Consider the following 25,128-nt stretch of genomic DNA (forward strand, 5'->3'; position numbering starts at 1 on the left):
CTAAGTAAGATAGAAACATTCCATTTTGGCTATTGCCATTACTGCGTAAAGCTGTTATGTCTAGAGCTTTGTAGTAATCTCAAGATCATGAGAAGAGAAGCTTAAGAACTAGGCCAACATGCTAAAATAGCAGAGAAGAGAGACAGAAAAACCCAGATCAGGAAGGACACAACTAAACCTCTAAAGTAAAAAACCCTTACCCCAAGATTCCATGTCATGTAGAGCAACATATTTTTACTTATTGCTTATGCCTTCTTGAATTGGTTTTCTGTTTTTTTTGCAGGTGGAAAAAGTAACAAATATCTTTCTATTTACATTCAACCATGCCAGAGAAAAGCACTGGCTAAACCTTTGGAAGTAACCTGCAACCTGTCATCTCTGAAAAGGATTAAATTCAAACATACAATGAAAAGGAGAAAGATTTAAATTTCCTTACTTGAATGCCAGCTCCCTCTGGCACTGTAATCTTCCATACACAATTCAGATTGTTGTCATAAGGCTCAGGGTATCCAGGAGACAAAATAGTCCCTTTGCGCTTCGTTAAAATTCCACCACAGGGCACTAAAAGTAAAACAATTCAAGAGAGGGAGTTAATTCTAATGCAAAGGATTAAAATAAGAGAAAAGGTCAGAGCTAACATCTTAGACAGATACCAGAATTGCAAACACAGCCAAATCTTACTATTTTTTAAAACTCATAAGAACAATGAAAATTAAATCTTTCTTCCTAAAAACTTTTATAAAAATAAGTAGACAACATAAATGGATAAGCTTACAATGGCATATCTAAACTCATCCTACAATTAACTCAATGACAGCCTATCATCTCCAGTATATTACTAAAAAGTGCATTGGCACATTTGCATTAAAATTGCTCGTATCTAGAAATGGAATTTTTTGAAGAATTATCTTGTATTTGTTACCTTTTTCTTTATGCATCCTTTAAAGAGTAATAGCATCTTTTCAGGAGTAATCAAGATGATAATAACATTTATACAGAGCCTACTGATTGCCTGGGACTCTTCTAAGCAATTTACAGATTTTTAACTCATTAAAGCCTCCCAACAATCCAATGAGATATAAATAAATATTCTCCTTATTTTACAGGAAATAGAGTCACTAAGCGATTCAATAACTTGCCCGAGATCACAGAGCTAGTAAGAGATGAAGATGAAATTTGAATACTGATAGTTTGGCTCCAGTCCATGTCCTTCGGTGGAAGAAAGAGACTTGATATGGGGCCAGTCTGGTTATTGCCAGTACAGTATGGAAAGAAAAAGTGAGTGTGTAGACCTGATCTGAAGTCAATAAAGGCCTCTATCACTTTTTAAAAAAAAAAGATTTTATTTATTTATTTGACAGAGAGAGACACAACGAGAGAGGGAACACAAGCAGGGGGAGTGGGAGAGGGAGAAGCAGGCTTCCTGCTGAACAGGGAGCCTGATGTGGGACTCGATCCCAGGACTCCAGGATCATGACCTGAGCCAAAGGAAGATGCTTAATGACTGAGCCACCCAGGCACCCCTTCTATCACTTTTTTAAAAGTACTAAGTACTAATCTTAAAATAAAATTCTCATACCACTGGTACTATCAGTTTGGCTCTGGGCATGACCTAACTTACAATGTTAAATACTGTGTGATGTTAGATATGTTCCTTAAACTCTCTGAAACTCAGATACCTTATATGTGAAATGATAATGCAGTTGTTTAAAAAGGGCTTTTGTGAAAAATATATAGATAGGATAACGTACATAAAGAAGCTAGCACATTGCTTGGAATACAGTGAGAGGTCAATAAATTGTACTTCATTTTACTATTTCCTTTCACAACTATTATTATTTTAGATACCACTGGCACTCTGATCCTTGGGCACTTGTAGTCTGGTTATAACAGTGAGTTATCAGGATATACCTTTTATAATAATAATTTTTAAAAAGCTAATAATAGTTTTCTGCTACTTCCAAAGCCTAGTGCAAAAACATAGGACAATTGCTCAAGAGAGGGCTACAAATGTTTTTAATAGTGTAAGAATGTATCCTTAAAGAAAACCATTTTGTTGTAATTTCCTATAAATTTATGTTACTGGGTTATATATTAATTCAGGTTAAATTGGTCAGAAAAGAATTTAGCTCCTGTAAAAAGAAACCCAACAGTTTTAAATGACTTAAGAATTAACATGCCAGGAGTGGAAGAAGAATTCTGTAATAGAGATTTACCCCAAAAACAGATTAAAAATAAGTGATTGATGAAGTGCTGATTCTGAGTTCAAAGAAAATACAGATGCTCTTCGTCTCCATTGGCACTATCCTACCTCACTCTCATTTTTTTTCTAGGTTACCATATTAATCATATCAATGGACCTTGTTATGGTGGGCATATTATCCATGTAATATGTCTCATTATTATTAAAATGACCTTTTTAAAATTAAAATTTGATCATGTTATTTCACTGCTGAAAATCCTTCAGAAATCTCCCTGTTGCCTCAATTCTAAGGATAAATACAGTTAACTTTATCATTCTCTAACTACATCTCCAGGCTTATAGGTACCCATGATTTCCCAATATGTCACCATCCCAACCCCCCATCCCAGTTCAGCCTACTGAACTAATGTACTCTCTTAATGCTGTGATTTGGTATGTCCTTCTCCCACATAGCCAACACTACCATCCATGGTCATTCAATGTTGATTTTACCTCTTTACCTCTTTGCTAAGTCCCTTATCTGTTAAGTGCCCCATAGTTTTCCATAGCATCAAGTTCTTTGTTATACAGCTCTATGATAGTATAGCTCATATTATGCTTTCATATTCTTTATATGTTAGTCTCTTCCAATAGACTGAAGTCTGAGAAGATGAAGCAATCCACTTTTTGTCTGGAAGTCTGCTCACTGTGGTGCCAAGATTCTAACGCATCTACCCTTCATATTCTAAGGTTTCCTTCCCTGCTGCTACAGTGACAAATCCTCTCTTCCTCATTTTCCAGTCTGTCCTCCAACAATTTCATCAGGTTTTTGTCTTCACTCCATTGAAATGATTATGCCAAAGTCACCAGAATATTCTTGTTGCAATGTGATATTCAATTCTTAATTTGCATTTTACCCAATCTATGAGTAATTATCTCTGCCTGTTGATCACTTCATCTACCTTGAGCCTTTCTTTGGCCATGGAGACCACACTAGCCTGGTTTTTTTCTATACCACTGGCTATACTGAGAACCAATCTTTCTTTCTTTCTTTCTTTTCTTTCTTCCTTCCTTCCCTTCCTTCCTTCCTTCCTTCCCTTTCCTTCCTTCCTTTCCTTCCTTCCTTCTTTCTTTTCTTTCTTTCTTTCTTCTTTCTTTGTAGCTCACCCTCCTCCCCTGATCCTTTTCATGTTGTAACACTCTCTGACCTAGGCCATCTTCTCTTTTCTTTCTGTCACCCCTCAAAAATGGCATCTATTTCCATGTCATCAATATAGTATGACTACTAAATGTTTATCCCAAATTCTGACTTTTGCTCAGAATCCTACAATAATATGCCTAATAAGCGTCTGAAAACTAATATGTCTAAAACAATACTTTTGAAAATTTCCTCCACCTATACCATTCTCCATTTCAGTAAATGTCACTATCATTCACCTAGTTCTAGGCCAAAAATCTAGGACTCATTCATCTTAATTTATCTTTTTTAATATTCAAATTCACATTTACATCTATGTTCAACCTATCAGTAAACTTTCCCATCTCCATTTAAAAAAATATATTCTAGAGGGCGCCTGGGTGGCTCAGTTGGTTAAGCGACTGCCTTCGGCTCAGGTCATGATCCTGGAGTCCCAGGATGGAGTCCCGCATCGGGCTCCCTGCTCGGCAGGGAGTCTGCTTCTCCCTCTGACCCTCCTCCCTCTCATGCTCTCTGTCTCTCATTCTCTCTCTCTCAAATAAATAAATAAAATCTTTAAAAATATATATATATTGTAGAGGTGCCTGGGTGGCTCAGTTGTTAAGCATCTGCCTTCCGCTCAGGTCGTGATCCCAGGGTCCTGGGATCGAGCCCCACATCGGGCTCCCCACTCAGCAGGAAGTCTGCTTCTCCCTCTCCCACTCCCCCTGCTTGTGTTCCCTCTCTTGCTATCTCTCTCTCTGTCAAATAAATAAATAAAATCTTTAAATATATATAAATGTATATCTATTTATATATATATATAAAGCAAATATTTAAATATATATATAGCAAAGCTTAACAATTCTTATCCCTGACCATGACCTTCCTATCAAAATTACCATTACTTTTCTTCTCCACTATTTCAATAGCCTTCCATTCTGTCTTCTTGCTTCTACTCCATCCCTCTTTATACTGGCCACAGTGATTTTTTAGAAACTAAGACCACATCATTCCCTAGGTCACTGAATTCCCTCACTGCTTAGAGAAAAGTCAAACTTCCCACAGCCTGTGAGGGTCCATATGACTTGGCCTCTGCTCTGCCTCCCCAAATTCTTCTATCATGCTTGCCATCATTCACTCTGTTCCAAATGCCTGGGATTCTTGCTGTGGCTTGAATATGTCAAGATCTGTCTCTGCCTCACAGTCTATACACGTTTACCTCCAAGACTTTTATAACCCCCTCCGTTCATTTCATTTGGATATAAAACAGCAGCATGTCCTGGGTGTCTTCTTCTGACCTCCAGCCCTTTCTTTTTTCCCCATAGTACATACCACTATCTGAATTACTGATGTGTTGCTCAATCTCCCACTACTAAAATGTAAACTCTGAAAGGGCAGGAATCTTAATCTTCTTATTCAAAGCTAGAAGAGAGACTGACAATTGGTAAGCACTCACTAAATGTTTGCTGAATAAACTGTTGATAGACTGGTTGTGTATCTGTGTATATATTGTGGTTACAGGTCCCTCTTCATCATTCCTGCATTATTCCTTTCTCCCAGTATTTTCTTAAATAAGCCATATATAACAATATAAAATTTCATATTACAGTATACAAATATACTATAAAAGTATCCCCGGATATGCATTACTATACACATGATATTTTATAAAGCTTCAATTCCCACGTATATTACTTACCCTAATATTTTTTCCTATTTTAAAAGATATATATTTCCCTACTGATTTGTAATACACTATATAACACATGGAGTAAGAGAATAGGCTTTAGACAAGCAACCTGGGTTCCAATCCTAATTCTGCTTTTATCGCTAAACCACAGAGGTTTTACTATCTTAAGAGAAATAATAATCTTATCTACCTCCTGATGTTGATATCAACATTAAAAAAGAAAATGCTTAATAGTGCTTCTTACAAATACTAATTGCTATTTATTATTATTTTGAGTAACCTCTTCATGGATGGATGGATGGATGAATAAATGAATCAATGAATTTGTATTTATTTCCTCATCAATTTCTCTCCCGCTCTAAGAAAAGATGATATAAACAGGTGTTGCCATGGAGCTAGTACAAGTAAAAGTAGTTCTTTCTGGGATTCTAAAGGTTCTCTGTGTGTATGGGGGGGGTAACCAGATAAAGGTGATGGATAAGCAACTATTTAAAGTCTTTTTGCCCAGGGCACTTGGGTGGCTCAGTTGTTAAGCATTTGCCCTTGGCTCAGGTCATGATCCCAGGGTCCTAGGATCGAGCCCCACATCGAGTCCCACATCAAGCCCCACATCGAGCCCCACATCGAGCCCCACATCGAGGCCCACATCGAGGCCCACATCGGGCTCCTTGCTCTGCAGGGAGCCTGCTTCTCCCTCTCCCACTCCCCCTGCTTGTGTTCCCTCTCTTGTTGTGTCTCTGTCTGTCAAATAAATTTAAAAAATCTTTAAATAAATAAATAAATAAATAGACTTTTTGCCTAAGGGCAATAAATGGCAGGTTCAGGGGCTTTTCAAAAGAGACCCCCCACTAACAAAAGTACTTTTGCTTAAGGCCATATATTGTCAGAGTTATTAGTGGCTGCAGGGGATTATTTGAATCACAGAGTCTCAGAGGAGAGCTTGGAATTTCATGAGACTGAAAAAATTAAGAAATCTGAAGTGTGACAAGGTCAAATTTGGAAGATAAAAACTCAGTCTTTGGCATATTTTTCAGTTTTATATTTATTCCAAGTCCAATGTTCTTATCAAAATATCACTGTACTTCATTATAATTTGCCTAAGAATGGCTGGATATGACAGATTTGTGCAAGATTACTAAGTATCATTTACATACTGTTCATTTAAACTTGTGGATCCCCTACCTTAGTATTTGACCATTTTAACTATAAGCACTACCCACATATCATGACTAATGGGGCTGCTTTTCACTTAACAGTTTAATTTCAGTCTGTCAGTTTTTGCAAAATTATGGAACATTTTATTGTGTTTTACTATAACAACAACAACAAAAAAAGGAAAGCGTTGGTAATAGTAGTAAGAACCGTGAAACTAAAATAATACAGTGGAGATGGAAATCATTAGGATTGTGGAAAGCTGCCTTCTTTTGGATTCAAATGGATGCTCACTTAGCTTAAGTTGTTAACTGAGCATTCACTGAACAGTAAAGGTAGAGAGAATACAATTATAAAATCTGGTAAATAGACTGTCAAAGATTATATCTAAACTGTAAAAAACAGAGAATTTGTTCTCTCTCAGAATAAAACCACCTATATAATATGTAAATCTATTGTTTGTGTTTTACCTATGTCTCTTTCCTACAGAAATATTCTCAGAAGAGGTCTAAACTTCCAATGGCTTGTAAAGGTCTAAGCAAGCAAAGTGAGCAAGAGCATCACCATCTGGTGGGGAGGGTGTTGTAATGAGCACTGGGTACTATATAAGACTGATGAATCACAGACCTGTACCCCTGAAACAAATAAAAAAAAATAAATTAAAAAAGCCTGAAATTAAAAATACATGGGCCCTGGACTTGGGAAATTGTCCAGTTGTTTGAGGTCTACAAGAATTCAGGAAATTATCACAGTTAATTGTTAAAACCCATTCCCCAAGCAAATGTTTATTGAACACCTATTAAATGCCAGGAGGAACATAAAAACAATACAGTGTCAGGGCAGAGGAGGACAAGAAAGATTAAGCAACTAAAAACAAAACAAAATAAACAAAAAACAAAAACAAACAAAAAACCCCAAGCTACATATAATATGGGAGATGGTTGTCATTAAGGAGAAGCAGGGTAAAGGTATAGAACAAATGGAGGATGGGTAGCAGAAAATTATTTTGGATAGGATGTTCAAGGAAGATTATCAGGTTGAATGAAGTGATGTAGTAAGCCTAAAAGAGATCTTTGGGAATGCATGTTCCAAGCAGGAAAAACAGTTCAAAGATCTTGAGGCAATTAATATTTTATCCATGAACAAATGTTGAAAATGAACTAAAATTAAAGCTAATGCTTTGGGGCACCTGGGTGGCTCCGTAGGTTAAGCATCCAACTCTTGATTTTGGCTCAGGTCATGATCTCAGGGTCATGAGATTGAGCCCTGCATTGGGCTCTGCGCTCAGCCAGAGTCTGCTTGTCCCTCTCCCTCTGCTCCTTCCCCTCCCGCCTCAAATAAATAAATACATAAAATCTTTTAAAAAATAAAATAAATAGGGCGCCTGGGTGGCTCAGTTGGTTAAGCGACTGCCTTCGGCTCAGGTCATGATCCTGGAGTCCCTGGATCGAGTCCCGCATTGGGCTCCCTGCTCCGCAGGGAGCCTGCTTCTGCCTCTGACCCTCCCCTCTCTCATGTGCTCTCTCTCTCTCATTCTCTCTGTCTCAAATAAATAAATAAAATAAAAAATCTTAAAAAAAAAACTTTAAATAAAATAAAATAAATAAAATAAAATAAATAAAATTAAAGATAATGCTTTGATACTAACCTAAAGATGACTGTGTACTTGACTCTCATATTTGAATCTTTAAAACATCAAACCTTTTCCTTTTTTGAATATTTTAAGACAATTATTTTTATTCAGAACATTTTGAAGCTAAAAATATTTACAATTAAAAATAGCAATACAAGTATATTTTCATTTATGTAGAGACTAGCAGTTGGACCAAATGGTAGAACTTAAACTGAGTTATCATCTGAGTGTCATTTAGAATCATCACCTTTCTATTTTTGGTCTCACACTGATACCATAGGTTCTTCTGTTATACATTCAATTTTCTGGATTTACCAGGGTGTACATTATTTCTTAAATGGTATAAAGTAATCCTTTTCATGTGAACTAGGCAGTTGCTGTCTTATTCAATTTTCTATCTCTAGGTATGCATTTTCAAACCAATGGAAAGTAAAAGGTAGTCTGTTCTATGTTCAGATTCTCCAGAGACGCAGCAACAGGTTTCTCAAAATGGCCAGGGACCTACCTACAGATGGACTTTTGACGGAGAGACTGCAATGGCTCCTGACTACTTCACCTTTTGCCCTTAAAGTAGAAAGTGAGGCTGAATCCAGCCAGGTTGGGGAAAATACACTGACATTTACTCTGGAAGTTGAGTATCAGCCATGAACTAGGGTCTGGTCTGAAAGTCTGATAGGTTTTAGTGCCTAGTAGGAGCTCTGTCCTTGCTGAAATGATCATAGTTGAATAGGATCATCTTCCTTCTATTTACATGGATTTTTATTTCTGATGGCAAAAACACTGGGATTAACTGACTGATTGATATATGTGACATATATGAAAAGGCTTTGTATACTCCTGAAACTAATATTATACTATATATTAAACTAACTGGAATTTAAATAAAAACTTGAAACAAACAAAAATAAACTAACATCTTCTTCCATTAAGATACCAACAAAAAACTTTGTAATAATATAGACTAGGGATTTTCTTCAGCTTTAAATAAAAATGATTTATGTTTAGGGTTTAGAATTCTTATTCTCCTTATCACACGGTATATTCTTTTTCTCTCATTCCCATTCTTATTCCTAAAATGTTCTTTCATTTTTCTTGTTTTACTCCTTTCTTAATGTCTTTTTATCTCTTTCTTCCTCTAACCCTGTCTCATTTTCATAGTTTCATAGACAAAAGAAATTTCTTTGGATAATGAAGTTTTTTAACTTTTCAAGAACAGAAGAAAAGTCTGAATGCAAATCTTTGTTAAATATACATACTCAAAGCCAATTATAATTGTATTAATCACTGTTTAACTTTTTTTTTTTTTTTTTTAAGAGAATGAGCATGCAGCACAGGGAAAGAAAAAATCTTAAGCAGGCTCCATACCCAGCACGGAACCCAACGCAGGGCTGGATCTCATGACCCTGAGATCATGACCCGAGCCGAAAATAAGGGTCGGATGCTTAACCAACTGAGCTAGCCAGGTACCCTATCACTGTTTAAATTTTAACTTTATTTTAATTTTATACTCTTGCAAACAATGAGAACAAAACAAATCATGAACATGTGCCTATTGTTTTAAGTCAGTTCCTTTTCAACCATTTGTCCTTAAATGTGTCAATTGATAGAAATTTCAATCTCAGGGTGCCTGGGTGGCTCAGTTGGTTAAGCGACTGCCTTCGGCTCAGGTCATGATCCTGGAGTCCCGGGATCGAGTCCCACATCGGGCTCCCTGCTCAACAGGGAGTCTGCTTCTCCCTCTGACCCTCCCCCCTCTCATGAGCTCTCTCTCTCTCAAATAAATAAATAAAATCTTTAAAAAAAAAAGAAATTTCAGTCTCCCAAAATAGCGTATTTTAATAAATAACTACTATTATTCTCAAGAAAATTGTTATATTTCTTCCAATGTCTTTCTTAAAAGTTTTAAGTACAAAAAAAAAATGTTTCATTCAAGGGACCTTAAATTATTAGAATTGGAAAGGATGATAGGAGTCCATGTTTTTAGCCTTTTTAAGATGCAAAAATCTTCTGTGGAAGATAATTTTTACATTTATTAACTTTAAAATGTTATTAAAACAACATATCAACAAATGAGAATCAATAATATCAAGCCTTTTGTCAGCACTGCGTGTAAATTCTATACTCTAAATCCAATACCTTTAGAATTAAAGTTTTCTCCCCTGATTCTGTGAGGGAAGATTTGGCAACAACAAAAACAACTTAATTATTGAGTACTTACTGGACTAGAACTATGTCAAATCATTTAATAGTCACAACAAACCTACAAGGAAATTCTCTTATTTTCCTGATTTATTGATATGGCAACTGAGAATCAGAAACTGTGTAAATTTTCTAGGATCATGAGGTAACTCACCACATCTCAGTGTTAAAGTCAGAGCACAAGACTATTGCCTAAGACTTAATTAACCCTTATGCTGAGAACCTACAATTCCCAGCTGTGGGGATTTTATTTGGTTTTACATGATTCTTTACAATTTTTCCCGATTAACACGATAAATATACAAATAGAAACTTTAAGGGATAATTTATAGATTTACACTTCAGTGCTTTACATATATAGGTTCTCTGAACACTCAAACTAGAGCAATAAATGGATTTTTTCAATGATATTTAAAGATTAATGAGCTAGTTTATAAATTTCCAGATGTTATTATATCGTTCTATTTTTATAGTGAATGATTATTTTCAAGGAATTTTCATCATGTATATGAAACTAAATGAAGACATCTACTTACCTAGTTGTGTTCTATTATATGGTATTGATATTTTCTACAAATACCTACATAAATAAATTAACCATGACACAAATTATGTAAATAATTACTGGAAAAAGAAATAGTGACTGATTCCTGACATTTATAGAGAAATATTAAAAAATCCATTGTGAAGCTGAAGAGATTTATGATTATCATGTGTCTGTCTTCAATTACTAAACTGATTTAAAGCAATGTAATTTCCGATTTATGCATATTGCATGACTAATTTTGGCATAGACATATAGGAACATTTCTCTCAGCTCATGGTCCTTTAGTTTAGATTATTTATTACTCTTTTATAAGAAGAGTATGAAGTCAACATATATTGTGGCTCAAAAGGAGAAACATCTGTTTTGTCTTTATGAGAGTATAAAAGTACAGAAAGGGGAAGATCTGTTAGTTCCATTAACCCTAGTTCTATGCTAGGTAAAAAATAGGAGGAACATTAACTCCAAATTATTTGTTTTCCTGTACTTGTTGGTTGTCAAAAATGTATTTCAATAGGGTAAGAAATCTCACATTATAAATAAAATATAGATATTGAATTAGGAAAGAATTAGCTTATAAATCAAAACTTAAAAAGAAGTAGTCCTCTATCATTTTAGGCTGAGGTTTGGAGTCAGAAAAACTTAGTTACTGCCCCTACTCCACCACCTACTATGTCCTGTCAGTTTAAAAATAACTCTTTTACCTCTCTAAACCTCAGTTTATTCAATTGTAAATTCTGAAAGTAACTTTTCCAAAGGTGTGCTGTAAGGATTAAATTGAATATGTATTTAAATTGCTCAGCATGAAATCTGGCAAATAGAAAGGATTAAGTAATTGGTAATCATATCAGAAATTGTGGTTATTTAGCTGAAAGATGAGAAAGTTGAAGAATCATTTATAGCCTTCTACTGTTTTAAATTATTTTTATAGGTAATTTTCAACAAAGTAAAGAATAATAAAATAATAGTTCACATTCCACTTATTATAGTGGGCAGAACTAAAATATTTGGTGTAAGAAAAATGCCCTGTGAAATATGCTAGGTATATCTGTTTGGGGGCTGATGATATCAAGTTCCTAGAAAGACCAAGTGATCATCCATCCTTTCTTTATATTCATAATTGCCTTGCTTTATACCATCTTCCCAGCACAATTACTAATAATGTCCTGATATGGATAGTAAATATATGATACTTAGAACAGATATATCTTATACAAATTACATGTTCTATAAATAATATCAATAGACTTTATCTTTACTCCTTCCTCAGTAGAAATTAGTATATTGATTCACAATTTTAAAATACACTTTATTTTAATGAACTATGAGCTAACATTATGTTAAATCTGTGTTAAAATATGGTAAAATATGTTTTTAAAAGTTAAAAATAAAAAGTGTTGATGCACGTAATTCCTTTTCAGGTATGGCAAGATGTGTTATTAAAAATACATTTTATATATTTATAAGTGTATATGTGTGCATATACACAATCATGTCACCCTCTATGAGAAATTGGAATTGAGATTATTAAAATAAAAACAAAATTTTGCTTATCTTTTATTTAAAAATTTCTTCCTCCTATTTTCTAAATCATATACCAGTATAACTTCAATGAAAAAATTCAATTCACAAGAGCTATTTCTTAACCTGAGATTAAATCTTACCATTCTTCTTTTAATAAAATACTATATAATCAGGGGTGACTGGGTGGCTCAGTCAGTTAAGCATTGGACTCTTAATTTCATCCTGGTCATGATCTCCGTGTCCTGAGATCAAGCTCTGCCTTGGGCTCCGTGCTCAGCAGAGAGTCTGCTTGAGATCCCCGCCCTTTCCTTCTGCCCCCCACTCCCTGCACACATGCTCTCTCTCTCTCGTTCAACTAAATAAATAAATCTTAAAAAAATAATGTAATACCATGTAATCAAACAAAATAATTTCCAGATATGCTCTTGGGTTAAAGAAGAAATAAAACTTCCTAACATACCCTTTCCACATCTATGGAACTGTACAAGAGCCAAAAGTCATTGTAATGATCTTGAAATAATATAAAATTTTAAAATTTTGGCTTAGAAAATATTTTAATCTGTTTCATATAATTTAACAGGGTTAAGAACCCATAGCTTTAGAAAGTGTATATTCCATTTACCAATTTAAAGTAGATACAGTCTTGAAAAAATTAAGTTTTAAACGATTAGATTTCTGGCTAATCCTATGTATTCCTCTCATTCAAAATATTATTACTTAGACCTGTGAGAGAGTGAAAAAATCTCTTATTTTGTATTTTTTACACATACCTATAACTAATAGATAAAAAACAGATTTATTTTCTAATGCATATTTTGTAATTCTTTTGATGCCAAAGTAGAATATGTCCAAAAAAATCAGCTTCTGAGATCTTTAAAAGATATATAAATTCTTTACATATTGGCATAGGAATCTCTGCATAAAATTTTAGAGATATTTATTTCAACAATCCCATATTAGTAGCATTCAAATTTTGTGTTATTGGCAATATGTACGTATATCTTCAAACATCTAAATCAATAAATGAGGAAACTCTCCGGCTAATTCAACAAAAAATATTTTTCATTTATCACATTACATCCGAACTGCATCAAATATCCACATTTACTTGCATATTTATGTACATCATAACTAATGAAGTATTTAAAAATTAATGAATAACCACTAGATCTAAAATAGAATTATTGATAGATGTAAAATAACTAATTTCGATATAAAATATATACAATCACAAAGCATTCAAATTTACATACTCACCAATACAGGTAGGTAAGGAATCATTCCATTGGGCTAAAGAATTGGGCACTGTATCACACCTAATTGCAATGGATCCATGGAGGATATATCCTGGATTACATTCAAAAAGAACCAATGAACCAACTGCAAATTCATTGCCAATCCTTCTTCCGAATCTTGGTTCTGGCACAGAACTGCATTGTGTGGAACTTGTTCTAGGAACAGCTGTGTACAAATAATCGTTGATTTTAATTTCATATTTGGTAGAGAAATAAAGATTTCAAAATGTAACTATTTAAACAAATTTCAAAGAAGTCTTCACCTTTTATCAGCACTCAAATTAACAACTTGAATACATTTCTAAAAGTTTTAATATTCATACAAAATAAAATACAATTTAAAATGAATACTTGCTATTGTCATCAAGATTTTTTAATTTAAAAAACATTTTACTTTTGATCCTTTAAACAACATCAAGTAAGGTTTTTTTCTTATTTTTTGTTTTACTAAACTCTTACTAATGTAACAAAAAGGTTTGAATTAGGTATTTCAATTTATGGGATGATAACTGAAAGATATATTTTTTTCTTTTTAAACTGGGATACCAAGTTCAAACATGTGTCAGGTTTCATGAGGTAATGTCACATTTTATTTTTCAGTAGTTTCATAGATTTAGAAAAGAAAACACAACATTTTACTAATTTCACAGTATGTTCACAAATTTAGCTGTTCAAAATATGTTTGTTATTGATGAAGACAATTATGTTCAAGGCTAAGTAGAAGTCAGACAGATTAACAACAATAGAACTTCTTATTTTAATCATACAATATCAAATTTGAAATTGCTTTTAGACTTTATAGGTATGTCCTTCGATTGTGACTTTTTTTTTTTTTTGGTTTAGTAAAATAGAATGATAACAGGATGTTTTTTCTTTTTAAAACACATACAGATGGGATTAAAGAGTTTGACAACAGCCCAAAAAAATGATATGATGAATTCCAAATAGATTGATTCCTCTTGTGACTTGTAATAGTGCCTTTTTAAGTTTGTAATATCACATACTGTTTAATGAAGGAATACTATTAAAAATGAAACAGTAAAATATTATAGCCAACATTATAAATGGATAAAGGAAGTTAATAAAAGTATCAAATCATATATGTTTATAAATGTCTTAAGAATAAAGTTCAAGATACATTTGAGAATAACTACTACATGATCATACACAATTAAAAGAAAATGTTTCAAATTATAGACCTTAATATATTAATGATAATGTGGAAGCTTGTCTATAAAAGGCAAGAAGAAACTGTGTAAACAAACTTTCAGTTGCACAAAAATATTTAATAGCCATGAAGAAAGTTTGAAATCTCCTGAGAGAATGAGAAACTAAAATTTTAGAATGGAATAATGATTTCCCTGCATGTCTAAGTACATCAGCACAAAATTTTGCATATTTTTAATTTAGAATGCTAGGCTATGGGGAAAATAAACTATGTAGAGAGTGAAGAGTTGTCAGAAAAAAAATAAATGTTTTAAAACAATATGTCGGAAGGAAGGAAAATCATACTTGAGAATGATGATGGAAGCAATAGGTCACTTTTGACTTTGGTCAAAGTAACAGTGCTCTAGTGATGAGGGAGGGAACAGGGCAAAACTTAAAAAAAAGAAAAACAACTAAAAACAACTTTGATCTCTCCTATATGGTTATGAGGATCTCATCATTAATAATTCTGAACATAGCATGAGGTAACTGATATCATTCCTTAGTGTGTTTCTAGGCTACAGGGTCACTTACCTTGATAAACAAAGTGAAATCCCTTAGCTGTTATTGGTCCAACTGAAGTAAATCGAATTGTGATCTGATTACCTGAACTCAGTGGAAGTGATTCTCCTACTCAACAAAACAAACACTAAGATATCATAAATAATTTCATTCAGTAAACCTAACAAATTATATTAATTTACACTGTTATTTGAAAATGTCAATCTATGTTCTATCAAATTACTTTAATATATCCTACCTCCGACAATATATTTTCTTTGGGTTCAGCTTCAATCTCAACCTTTTTACCAGAAGGCTTTTATTACATTTGATATATATTGTCTCATTTTAAAAATAATCCTTACATATTTTATATTACATTAAATACCACAGACTATTATATTTACTTGATTACAATCCCCCAAAATAGTTGGTTATATTTTTCTCAAGAGTTTAAGTTACTATTGTGTTTCTATTTTTGTTTTTAATAAAGAGCGATTCTATTTTCAGTTTATGTATCATATGGATGACATAAATCTCAACTTTCACTCTAATACCAACCAAAGTCAGTCTTTAATCAATAATTGATGCATGGCAGTTCTATTAAAGGATACCTGAATGGGATCCTGAGAGGGAAGATAACAGAGAAGATTGCTGAGTTGGCCCATCATACACCTCAACAACATCGTGGAGTGATGTCTGGAAAAATACAAACTGGCCAAACACCACTGATCAACAGGAACCAGGAGAAGCAAACAAATCACCAACCATCCAAAAACGAAAACAAAACAAAACAAAAAAAATAGAAAGAGGAGGAGAGAGAGAACAAAGTATTACAATATAATACTCATCTTTTTTCTACCTTTAAAAGAGGGTAGGTGCCAATTGGTTGATATGCCTAACACACGTATTTCAGGTCATAAAGGTAATGACCATGGCCTAAAAGCAATAAAATTTTTTAAATACTATTTTTTAAAAAATAAATTAAATGGGTATAGCATGTATTTTTGGATCAGAAATCACAAGGTTGGTGATTATTACTTTATAATAACTTTGATTTTCCCATTGGTAGTTTGGTTCTTTTCACTTTGTGACTCTCTTCTCTTTTTCTAATTTTTTTCTCCTCTTTTATAAAGATAGACAATGTTCTAATTTGGGGGATTTTTTTAGAAAGCTTTTAAAATGCTATTCCACTATGAGTAATAGTTCCACTGGAAAAGTATCAGCAAGATACTTTTCAGGTACAGTGTTCACATTCTAACTTAAAAATGATTCCTAAGCATTGTTAATATTCTGCCAAAATATTTCTTTATAATTCCTCAGCAACTGAGATATACATGTTTACAAAATGTTGTTTTTCACGGTAAGTACAGATGTGAAGTACTTATCAATAGATATTTATGTCTCATTTTTGTACTTTTCCTTTAATTATACATGAACTTTACGTTAGAAACAACCCAAACTATAACTTAAAAGAAAGAACCTGTTCCAGAACAGAAATAAGCTTATATTTTGTTTTTTAAAAAAGGAAATAAATTTTTAAAATTATCCTTAAAACACTTTGTTGAATAGAAAAATTACAGGGTTTAAAAGAGTAGTTTTTTAAGTTTAATAATGTAAAAACAAGGTAACTTTTATAAACTCAAAATCACATTACTGTAATTAAACTATACATTGCATGAATATATATTTTAAAGTTCATCATAATTTATACTTGAATCAAGGTTATGGTCATTCTTTGGTGGTCCTATGAAGACAGGCTAATTCATGTGAAACATGCTGAGTTTTACATATGAACACATACACATAATACTGTAAACAAAGATACACTTTTTTGTGTGTGTGCCTGCTAAAATAAGCTGGTGATCTCAGTCCAGTTCTTTGTGGAGTAAAGGAAAATGAATACAGATACAGAGTTGTTGCTTTGAACAATTCCTGACCATTGTTGTGCTATTTTTCATAAATAATTCTCCTGAAAACATTTCTTAGAAGTCATGAAAACAAATTTATGTTTCTGTTGAATCAGATACATGCATTCTATTGTTTTAATAGTTTACAAGTCATATGAAATTTCAGTCCAGACCTTTTTAAAAGATCGATATATTGGTCCACCAAATCCCAAGCCATTTCAAAAATATTCCAAAAAATATTAAGAAAGTTTTTGTTTTCTGTTTTTGCATTTGTTTAGATTGGTGTTTGATCTGTTTTCAACTGTGTCTTTGAAAGTTTCTATTATAATGCAGATGTCCTCATTGCCTGTCCTGTTAGCTAATCACAGGCACTTTGTAAAAACACTGCGCAACAAGTCTCTTGGTAGATAAACTATTCTTTCTCTGTATCTTTTTTGGGAAGACATTAGGAAAAAAAAACCACTAAAATACAACATCTTTTAACTCATTCTGCCAAATATTTCAAATATTTCATTAGGAAACATGCCCAGTTCCCAAGCAAACCACCACATTACAAACAATATCTAAAAAACAAAACAAAACAATCCCCCCCCCCAAAAAAAACCTCAAAAAACAAAAAAAAAAACCCAGAGTCATCCAAGGGCTTTTTCTAAGGAAAAACAATTTTTTTTTCTTGTTTTTAGGCCTATTGTTCATAATTGTCACTTCTCTACAGGTAGACCAGAATTTTGTGTCACTTGTGAACTGGATATGTTGAAAGGGTAACTTCTAACAATATAGCCATAAACACCGCATATTTGCAATGCCTTAAGTAATGAAAACCATTTAGCATGTCCTTGGAGTGTTCTTAGTAACTTGTGCTTGCAATTTGTGGTGCTAATTCTGAGCTGACAGTGGGGAGAACTGAGAAGGGCTGGGGGTAAGGGAGTGGAGTGTTGAATCTAGCCTCATTAAGCACTCACTAGCTAGTGGTAAGCTACTACTCTTTAACTGTGCTCTAAATCTGCATTAACATAGCCAAGGAAATCTTAAATTAAAAATAGCCTTTATGAGAAAAAAAAGTTACTCTGAGAGTATACTAAACCATTATATGAAAAATAAAATTTTAAAGTACATTTTTGAATAAGTTTTTTGTAGTATGAAGTATCAAGAACACTTGCATAGTGATCTGATTTCCTACACATTACCAGGTTAAGTATTGCCTCACTAAATTATGTTACAAGCCCGAACCAAATCTTTCTCAACTAGAAATCTCAAGAATTAAATGGTAAACCTTGTGTTTGCTTCTCCATGCCGTCCACAAATGCCTTTATTTAGTTAGTTTTCTTATGTTCACACAGCAGTAGGTCTTCTGCTTCTAAAATGTTCTGAATGGCCAACTACACCCTTTGCATGGTTGAGGACTTTGTAGGAAAAAATTGTGAAAGACTTTAAGATGGATCAAAAGATAACTGGATGTTGTGTTTTGGTGAGATATTTTTTTAGCTTACCTTTCTGGGTCACCTGTGTTTTGGGTGGGCTGTGGTGCATGCAATGGATTATTGTCCAATGGACAGACCTGTAAATTCATTACAGCATTCCATGCTTATCTGTGTATCTATGTATCAATCTACCTATCTACTGATCTATATTTGACTATTGAATTCTATATTGAACCACTGTAGTAGTTACTGAAATCCTCGTTAATTCCTGGGTTAAATAAAATTTTTGATACATGAAAAGAATTTGACACATGTTTACTTTATATTTGTATGGGAGTCATGGTTACACTCTCATTAAAAAACAAAACAGAACAAAAACCCTTTTAACACTGATCTACGTACCTCAACCTAATGACTGGGCCATCTTTTTATTTCTAGGACTACAATTAACCTCCAAAGTCTGGGCTGATTATGCCTTCTGAAATGATTAGCGAGCCCTCTATCTTCTTTTTCTTAGTTTCCAACAGAGATACAAAATTCTCTGCATCTCAGCTCCAGGGCTTCTTTCCCTTTCTCTGGAGATCTGCATGTGAATATCAAAAGTACTTTGTTCTCAGGCTATTAGAGTAGGCTATAAACACTAAGCTGTTTCTTAAGGGAAGCACCACTTTAAGTGAATTTTTTTCCTTTCTTAAGCATGATAGATCTTAAAAATAATCTTTTAACTCCTTTGTTCGAAATCTGTTTTATAATGTTATATGTGTATTATTGCAGTCTAGAAAAAAGAAGAAAGGGGAAGCCTAATAAGGTAGAAATAAACATGTAAAATACCACTACAAATCAGTCTATGCAAAGAATCTATTATTATCTCTGAAATTACTTCTGAGCCTCTTATTTTCCACATATTAATCTAACTAAAATTGTTGATTCTATTCTATGATGTACTGGAAACAGCTGGGGTCAGAAAGCCAACTGGTCCAGAGAGAGTCTTTCTCTTAGATCCCATTAACTATATTTGTAGTCATTGAGGTAGCAGTTTACCTTTACCTATGGAAAGATGTTAGGTTAGCCAGTTAAATTAATTGTAAACCAACAACAGGGCATGTTGGGCACATCTTTTAATGCAGATCATTGCTGTGCTGATCATTTAATCCATTCTTAAAAGCAAGTCCTTTACCAACCTCTAATGGACAACATGTAGGAGGTGTTCTAGGCTGCATTTTTTTAAAAAAAATACAATTTAGATTTTTTTATAAAGATTTTATTTATATATATGAGAGAGAGAGAGCGAAAGCATGAGCAGGGGGAGAAGCAGACTCTCCTCTGAGCTGGGAGCCTAATGCGGGGTTCAATCCCAGGACCCTAAGATCAAGACCTGACCCAAAGGCAGACACTTAACTGACTGAGCCATGAGCCACCCAGGCACCCCTACAATTAGATTTTTAAATATCACTTAGTCTGCTTAAATCACTTAAATAGTGAAAACCTCTAGTTTAGATCAGATAGATAGGGTATTTACTCCAACTTTAAAATTTCCTAGTTTGTTTGCTCCCCCATGAGCAAATAAACTCAGAATGAGACAGGACATTGTGTTTATCTCTTTTTCTTTGTACATAAAGCAAGGTTTATCTGACTTCTAATTTTTACAGTACTCTATCCAACCAAGGCAGAAAGGCAGGGTTCCATTTACTGAGATGGTTTGCAGGATACCAATGTTCATTTAACTAAGTTTCAAAGAGCATTTGTTTCCTTATTCTGCACCAACTCTGTCATCTCTCCTTTAGTCACTTTCGTTTAAGTCATGAGACTTTATCCATTCTGCTTAATTTAGCCATTCCAAATGTAAGTCGGTAAATGATGAAAGGACACCTGGGATGGCATAAAGACACTCCTGAACATTAATATGGCTGCACAGTTAGAATGAACAGTGCAGACCAGCAATCCCTCAGGAAGTATCTTCGTGGAAAACAGTACAGTGGACGGGTGAGGTGAGACATCATGAACTACATTACATGGTTTATCACCCAGAAGGGTGTGCCTTTGTTTAGAATATAAATAAGTAGTTCTCTACTCTCACTGCTGCTGAAATGTTCCACCATTGCCTAAGCAAGTCAGAAACTTTTGGAAGTTGCATTTAATTCTTGTGCCATCAAAATAACTAGCTAGTGCATTCATTGTACAGAGGCTCACTGATTTAGCAATTAACTTTAAATGAGGATAATAAAACAAACATGGACACCATTGATGTTATTCAGTGATTAGGATTGGAGTTATCGCATTAAAAATAAATACTGAGTTTATGCAAATACAGAAGAGTTTTAATTTTGCCTTTGTCAATTTTGTTTTTCTCTCGGGAATCAGTCACAGAGTATCCCAGTGGCATACTAGTTTTAAAAGGAAAAAAAAAAAGCCCTCAGACTCAGATGGGACCATGGCTAAAAGAACTGATCTAACCATTTCTGTTTAAGGTGGTGATTGGTAAACTTCAAACTTGCTTTGATGTAAAAGGGATCAAATTTGGTAGAGGAAGGCAGGGAAGTAGGTCTCTTAGGGCAGTGGTAGTTCTAGCAGTCGGATGGGCAGTAGCCCATTCACCCTGGTGCCAACACGCTAAAATGATGTGATTTCTTTGCTCTAGGAAAGAATGGATAAAGCAGCTTACATACTGTCAGCATCTGCAACTGAGCAGATTTAGATGGACTAATGCTTTAAAATCACAAATCTATGGGTCCGGAATGCCCTAATAAAGGCTAAATGAAAACTGGCAAATGAAGAGTTAGGTCAGGTTCTGGAATCAGACTCTAGGACTGAATCTAGGATGAGTCACATGAGGAAGTCACTTCACCTTTCCATGCCTCAACTTCCTCATCTGTAAAACGGGGAATAATAAAAGTACCTAACCTCATAGGATTGATGTGAATTATCATGTACATCGACACTTGTAAAACACTCTGAACAAGTACCTGAACACAGTAAGATGTATTAGTTATTACTACTAGTATCTCAGCCTTGTAAATATATATGCTACTAATTCAATCTGAAAATTCACTGGTAGGCAAAAGTTAATTGACCTTCGAAGTTAGATAATATATTTTTTTCTCATACTCTCCTTTCCACACATGCATATTTAGAACAAAGCACAGACCTAATTGGGTTAGAAGAGCATTCCAGCTGTTTTAGTCAAGGGTTCATTGGACTGATGATTTCAAAATGGCTATGCACTTCTCTGTCTACTTGATTTTACATTCTGTCCTTTCGGGTGGAATATGAAACTGGAATTAGCAATTTTCTATATGGGCTAAGAAAAAGGGAGCAATGTGAGAGCGCATTCTACTTTTGTTTTAGTTCCCTTCATCTTAAGTCCTAGTCCCTCTGTTGCAAAGGCATTGAAACACCATCACAAAAGAAATAGTTCCACACAGAGGGGAGTCTGGGCAGGAAAAGGAAAAGAAAAATACTGTAAATTCCTATAAGATCTCAGCATGATTCTCAACATGCCTGTTGTCCTTTTCAAAATCTATACATTCTTTTGTATCCCAGGGTTCATTTTGATTGTATTAGGCACTCAGCTGGTTAGTTGCTCTGTGAAAAAAAATGTAAAGAAGTCACCCCTGTTTTGCTCAGCTTGCATTTTATTCACCAACACGGCACAGGAGAAAACACACATGTGCGCTCACACCACCAGCAGAACAGAAGATTCACATCAAAGATGTATTTGGAACTGTACCTGATTATGTGTGCAAGCATGAAAAAATGACTGTTGGTGACATAAGATATCAAAAAGTTTGGCTACCGTTATATGAATTTTGTCTCATACTTTCACCTCATATGAATACTTCAATATTGTAGGAATGTCCATGTATGCAAAATGCTTCCTTTTTCAGTTAGTAACATACACATACAGTACTCTTTGTTCTCTATATGCTCTGTGAAACTACTTATTGTATAAAAAGCTCCAAGGTTGCTTTTGGGATATAATGCCACTTGGATACCTCAAGATTTTAAAAGCATTCTCATTTAAAGATGATTATAAGTATCCAGTTAAAACCTCGATTTTATGAAATATATATATAAAGTGAAATATTATATATATTATATATTATATAAAGTGAAGTATCTATATAAAGTGAAATATTATAACAATTTATTCAAAAGCATCAAAAGGCAGAACATTTAAAATCAGTCCCAAACCAAATTAGTGTGCTACTTATTTTTTTTTAAGATTTTATTTATTTATTTGAGAGAGAGACAGAGAGACAGAGATAGTGAGAGAGAGCATGAGTGGGGGAGGAGAGGGAGAAGCAGGCTCCCCGCTGAGCAGAGAGCCTGATGTGGGGCTCGATCCCAGGACTCTGGGATCATGACCTGGGCTGAAGGCAGTGGCTTAACTGACTGAGCCACCCAGGCACCCCAGTGTGCTACGTATTTTCAAAACATCATCTAGCACTGGAAAAGTTTGAGTAGAAGTTGCACTGATATAATAATAATTGAGAATTTCATCAGTATTTTGGCAACGTTTATATTTTCCACATATCAGTTAGATTCCAAATACTTAGTTATTATTATAGTACAATGCCAGTAAACTATTAACTCACAAAGAGGTGCTTTACACTAATATAGCATTTTAGATAAGGTGAGTCTTGTGAATCATACACTAATTATCTAGGGGCTATTTAAATCACATAGAAGCTTGCCTCCACCATAGATCCTGGGGCCAATCTTGCCCTAGAGCAAATAACCTAGAAGTGCTCCATTAGTCAGCATCTCACAGAGCACCATTGAGAGCATTCTGGCTCTGAAAAGAAATAGACCAAAATCTTGTTATTGCAATTTTGTAATAATCAGGAAAAGATGCTATTTTAAAAACAAAATCATGGCTCTGACCATGGTACCTGATTATCCAGTAAACTAAGTAGCTCCAGAAATCTTGTCCTGCTTTGAATTCATAGCAGTAAAGAGGATCCTAATTTATTTTCCTGTTAGCAGTTTCCTGTGTGATACCCGTGCCGATCTATAAGCTAGGTTTACTGACTAAATCCATCATATTTACTTTCAGGCTTCTCTAAAGCTGGCTGTACGTACCATTTACTCACCCCCAAAATTTCAAACTGCCTATAACTTACTTTAAACATATGGCATTATAAAAAAACCCTCTTATAGCAAATGTAGTTCAGTTTTCTTTAATTGCTTCAGGAACAAATATCTACTCAACTGCAAGCCAGCAGCTTATCTGCAATTTGGCAGTTGTAACATTTCCCAATAGCTGAAAATTAATTTGGTGTTCAAAAAGCAATGAAATCAAGAAAAACACAATAAGCAATTCTACTGCATGTTTAAAAGAATTAAAACAGGAAAGCAAAATTAAAAGTTGAAAGTGTTACAATATTTTATTAGCACTTTTATTTTCAACTCAATTTCAATTTGGATGAGTATTTTCCTTTAACCATTCCTAAGTCTCTTTTTCTACATATTTTGGCAGAATATGTCTGCCAAATCCCAACTAGGCCAGACAGATTTAGGTCATGAAAATATTCTCATGTGGACTATAACATAAATTAGTGGAATTTTTTTTTATTATGGAAATTTCCAAACATATACAAAGTAGAAGAGTAAAATGAACACCCATGAACCCCATCCATCTGGTTTCAACACTTATAAACATTTCCAATTTTGTTTCATTTATTCTCTCCCATCTCTCCTGTATCCTCAACCTGGGAATATTTTAAAGCAACTCTCAATATCCTACCCCTTTTCCATAAAGGTTTCAATATTTACTTCTAACAGATGAGGACTTTAAAAAATAACCACAACTAACCACTGTATCTAATAAAACTAACAACAATTTCTGTAATTTAATAACCATTTCTTAATCCCATTTCCTGATTTTCTCCCTTCCGAAGAAGTATTTTTTATAGTTGTTTTGATTAACTCAGGATCCAGACAGGATCCACACATTTCATTTGGTTGAGGTCACGAAAGTCTCTTCCAATGTGTTAGATCCCTGACCCCCATCTCATTTTGGATGTTATATACTTCTGGAAAAATATGGGTCTTCTGAAGGCAGAATACTGAAGTAGGATAAAACTCAACTGATCAAATTTTCCTGTCATCTAGGTTTTGTTGAGAGTTAATTTGGTGAAGTGCAGAACACCTCTGGAGGTAAGAGGGCTGCTATGTGCATACAGTTCCTGATCCTCTGAAGTCCCATTTCAATTAGAGCATTTTGTTTCTCTGTTTTATTTATGGGACTTTCACATACAATTCAGCATTAAGCCTGGATTCAAATTCTTGCTTTCACCAAATTCTTTACACTCTGCATATTGCCTCCTACGCATGCCATGCCTTTTCTGCAGGCTCAGCGCCCTGAACCCCTCAACTCTCAAAGTTCCACTAAGAGTTCTTTAATTGGCAAAATTTACATCTATTTTAGGATGACAGATGGAGGGGTTCATCATAAGGCAACATTTTAAGAGTTTCTCAGTTTTTCCAAAAAAAGAAAAAGTGCTCTTAATAAATAAGGTGTTCTATGTGCTGTAGACTCTTAGTCCTTTTTAGGAGTAGATTTTAGAATTCAGAAGAGTAGCAGGGACATCTTTTTGCCCACTGGTCCTGTACCATGCTTTAATAAAACCACCTTTTTGCACGAAGAAGAAGAAGAAGAAGAAGAAGAAGAAGAAGAAGAAGAAGAAGA

At 34.1% G+C, this 25,128-nt stretch overlaps 1 protein-coding gene across 3 annotated transcripts in view; it reads right to left on the reverse strand.

The window, feature by feature from the left end:
• The window catches only part of CSMD3 (CUB and Sushi multiple domains 3), a 1,204,765-nt gene that overhangs the window by 152,010 nt on the left and 1,027,627 nt on the right, over window positions 1-25,128 (reverse strand). For 2 of the 3 annotated variants that reach the window (XM_021688378.1, XM_021688377.1), the window contains 4 exons: window positions 15,721-15,834; window positions 15,140-15,235; window positions 13,362-13,565; window positions 437-561 (listed from right to left, as the gene is read on the reverse strand). In XM_021688378.1, the coding sequence (XP_021544053.1) occupies window positions 437-561; window positions 13,362-13,565; window positions 15,140-15,235; window positions 15,721-15,834 (539 nt within the window). The remainder of the gene's footprint in view (window positions 1-436; window positions 562-13,361; window positions 13,566-15,139; window positions 15,236-15,720; window positions 15,835-25,128) is intronic. The other variant, XM_044914284.1, reaches the window with a different exon arrangement.

Source organism: Neomonachus schauinslandi, chromosome 4 (genome assembly GCF_002201575.2).
Source record: "Neomonachus schauinslandi chromosome 4, ASM220157v2, whole genome shotgun sequence".
Classification (NCBI taxonomy): Eukaryota; Metazoa; Chordata; class Mammalia; order Carnivora; family Phocidae; genus Neomonachus; species Neomonachus schauinslandi.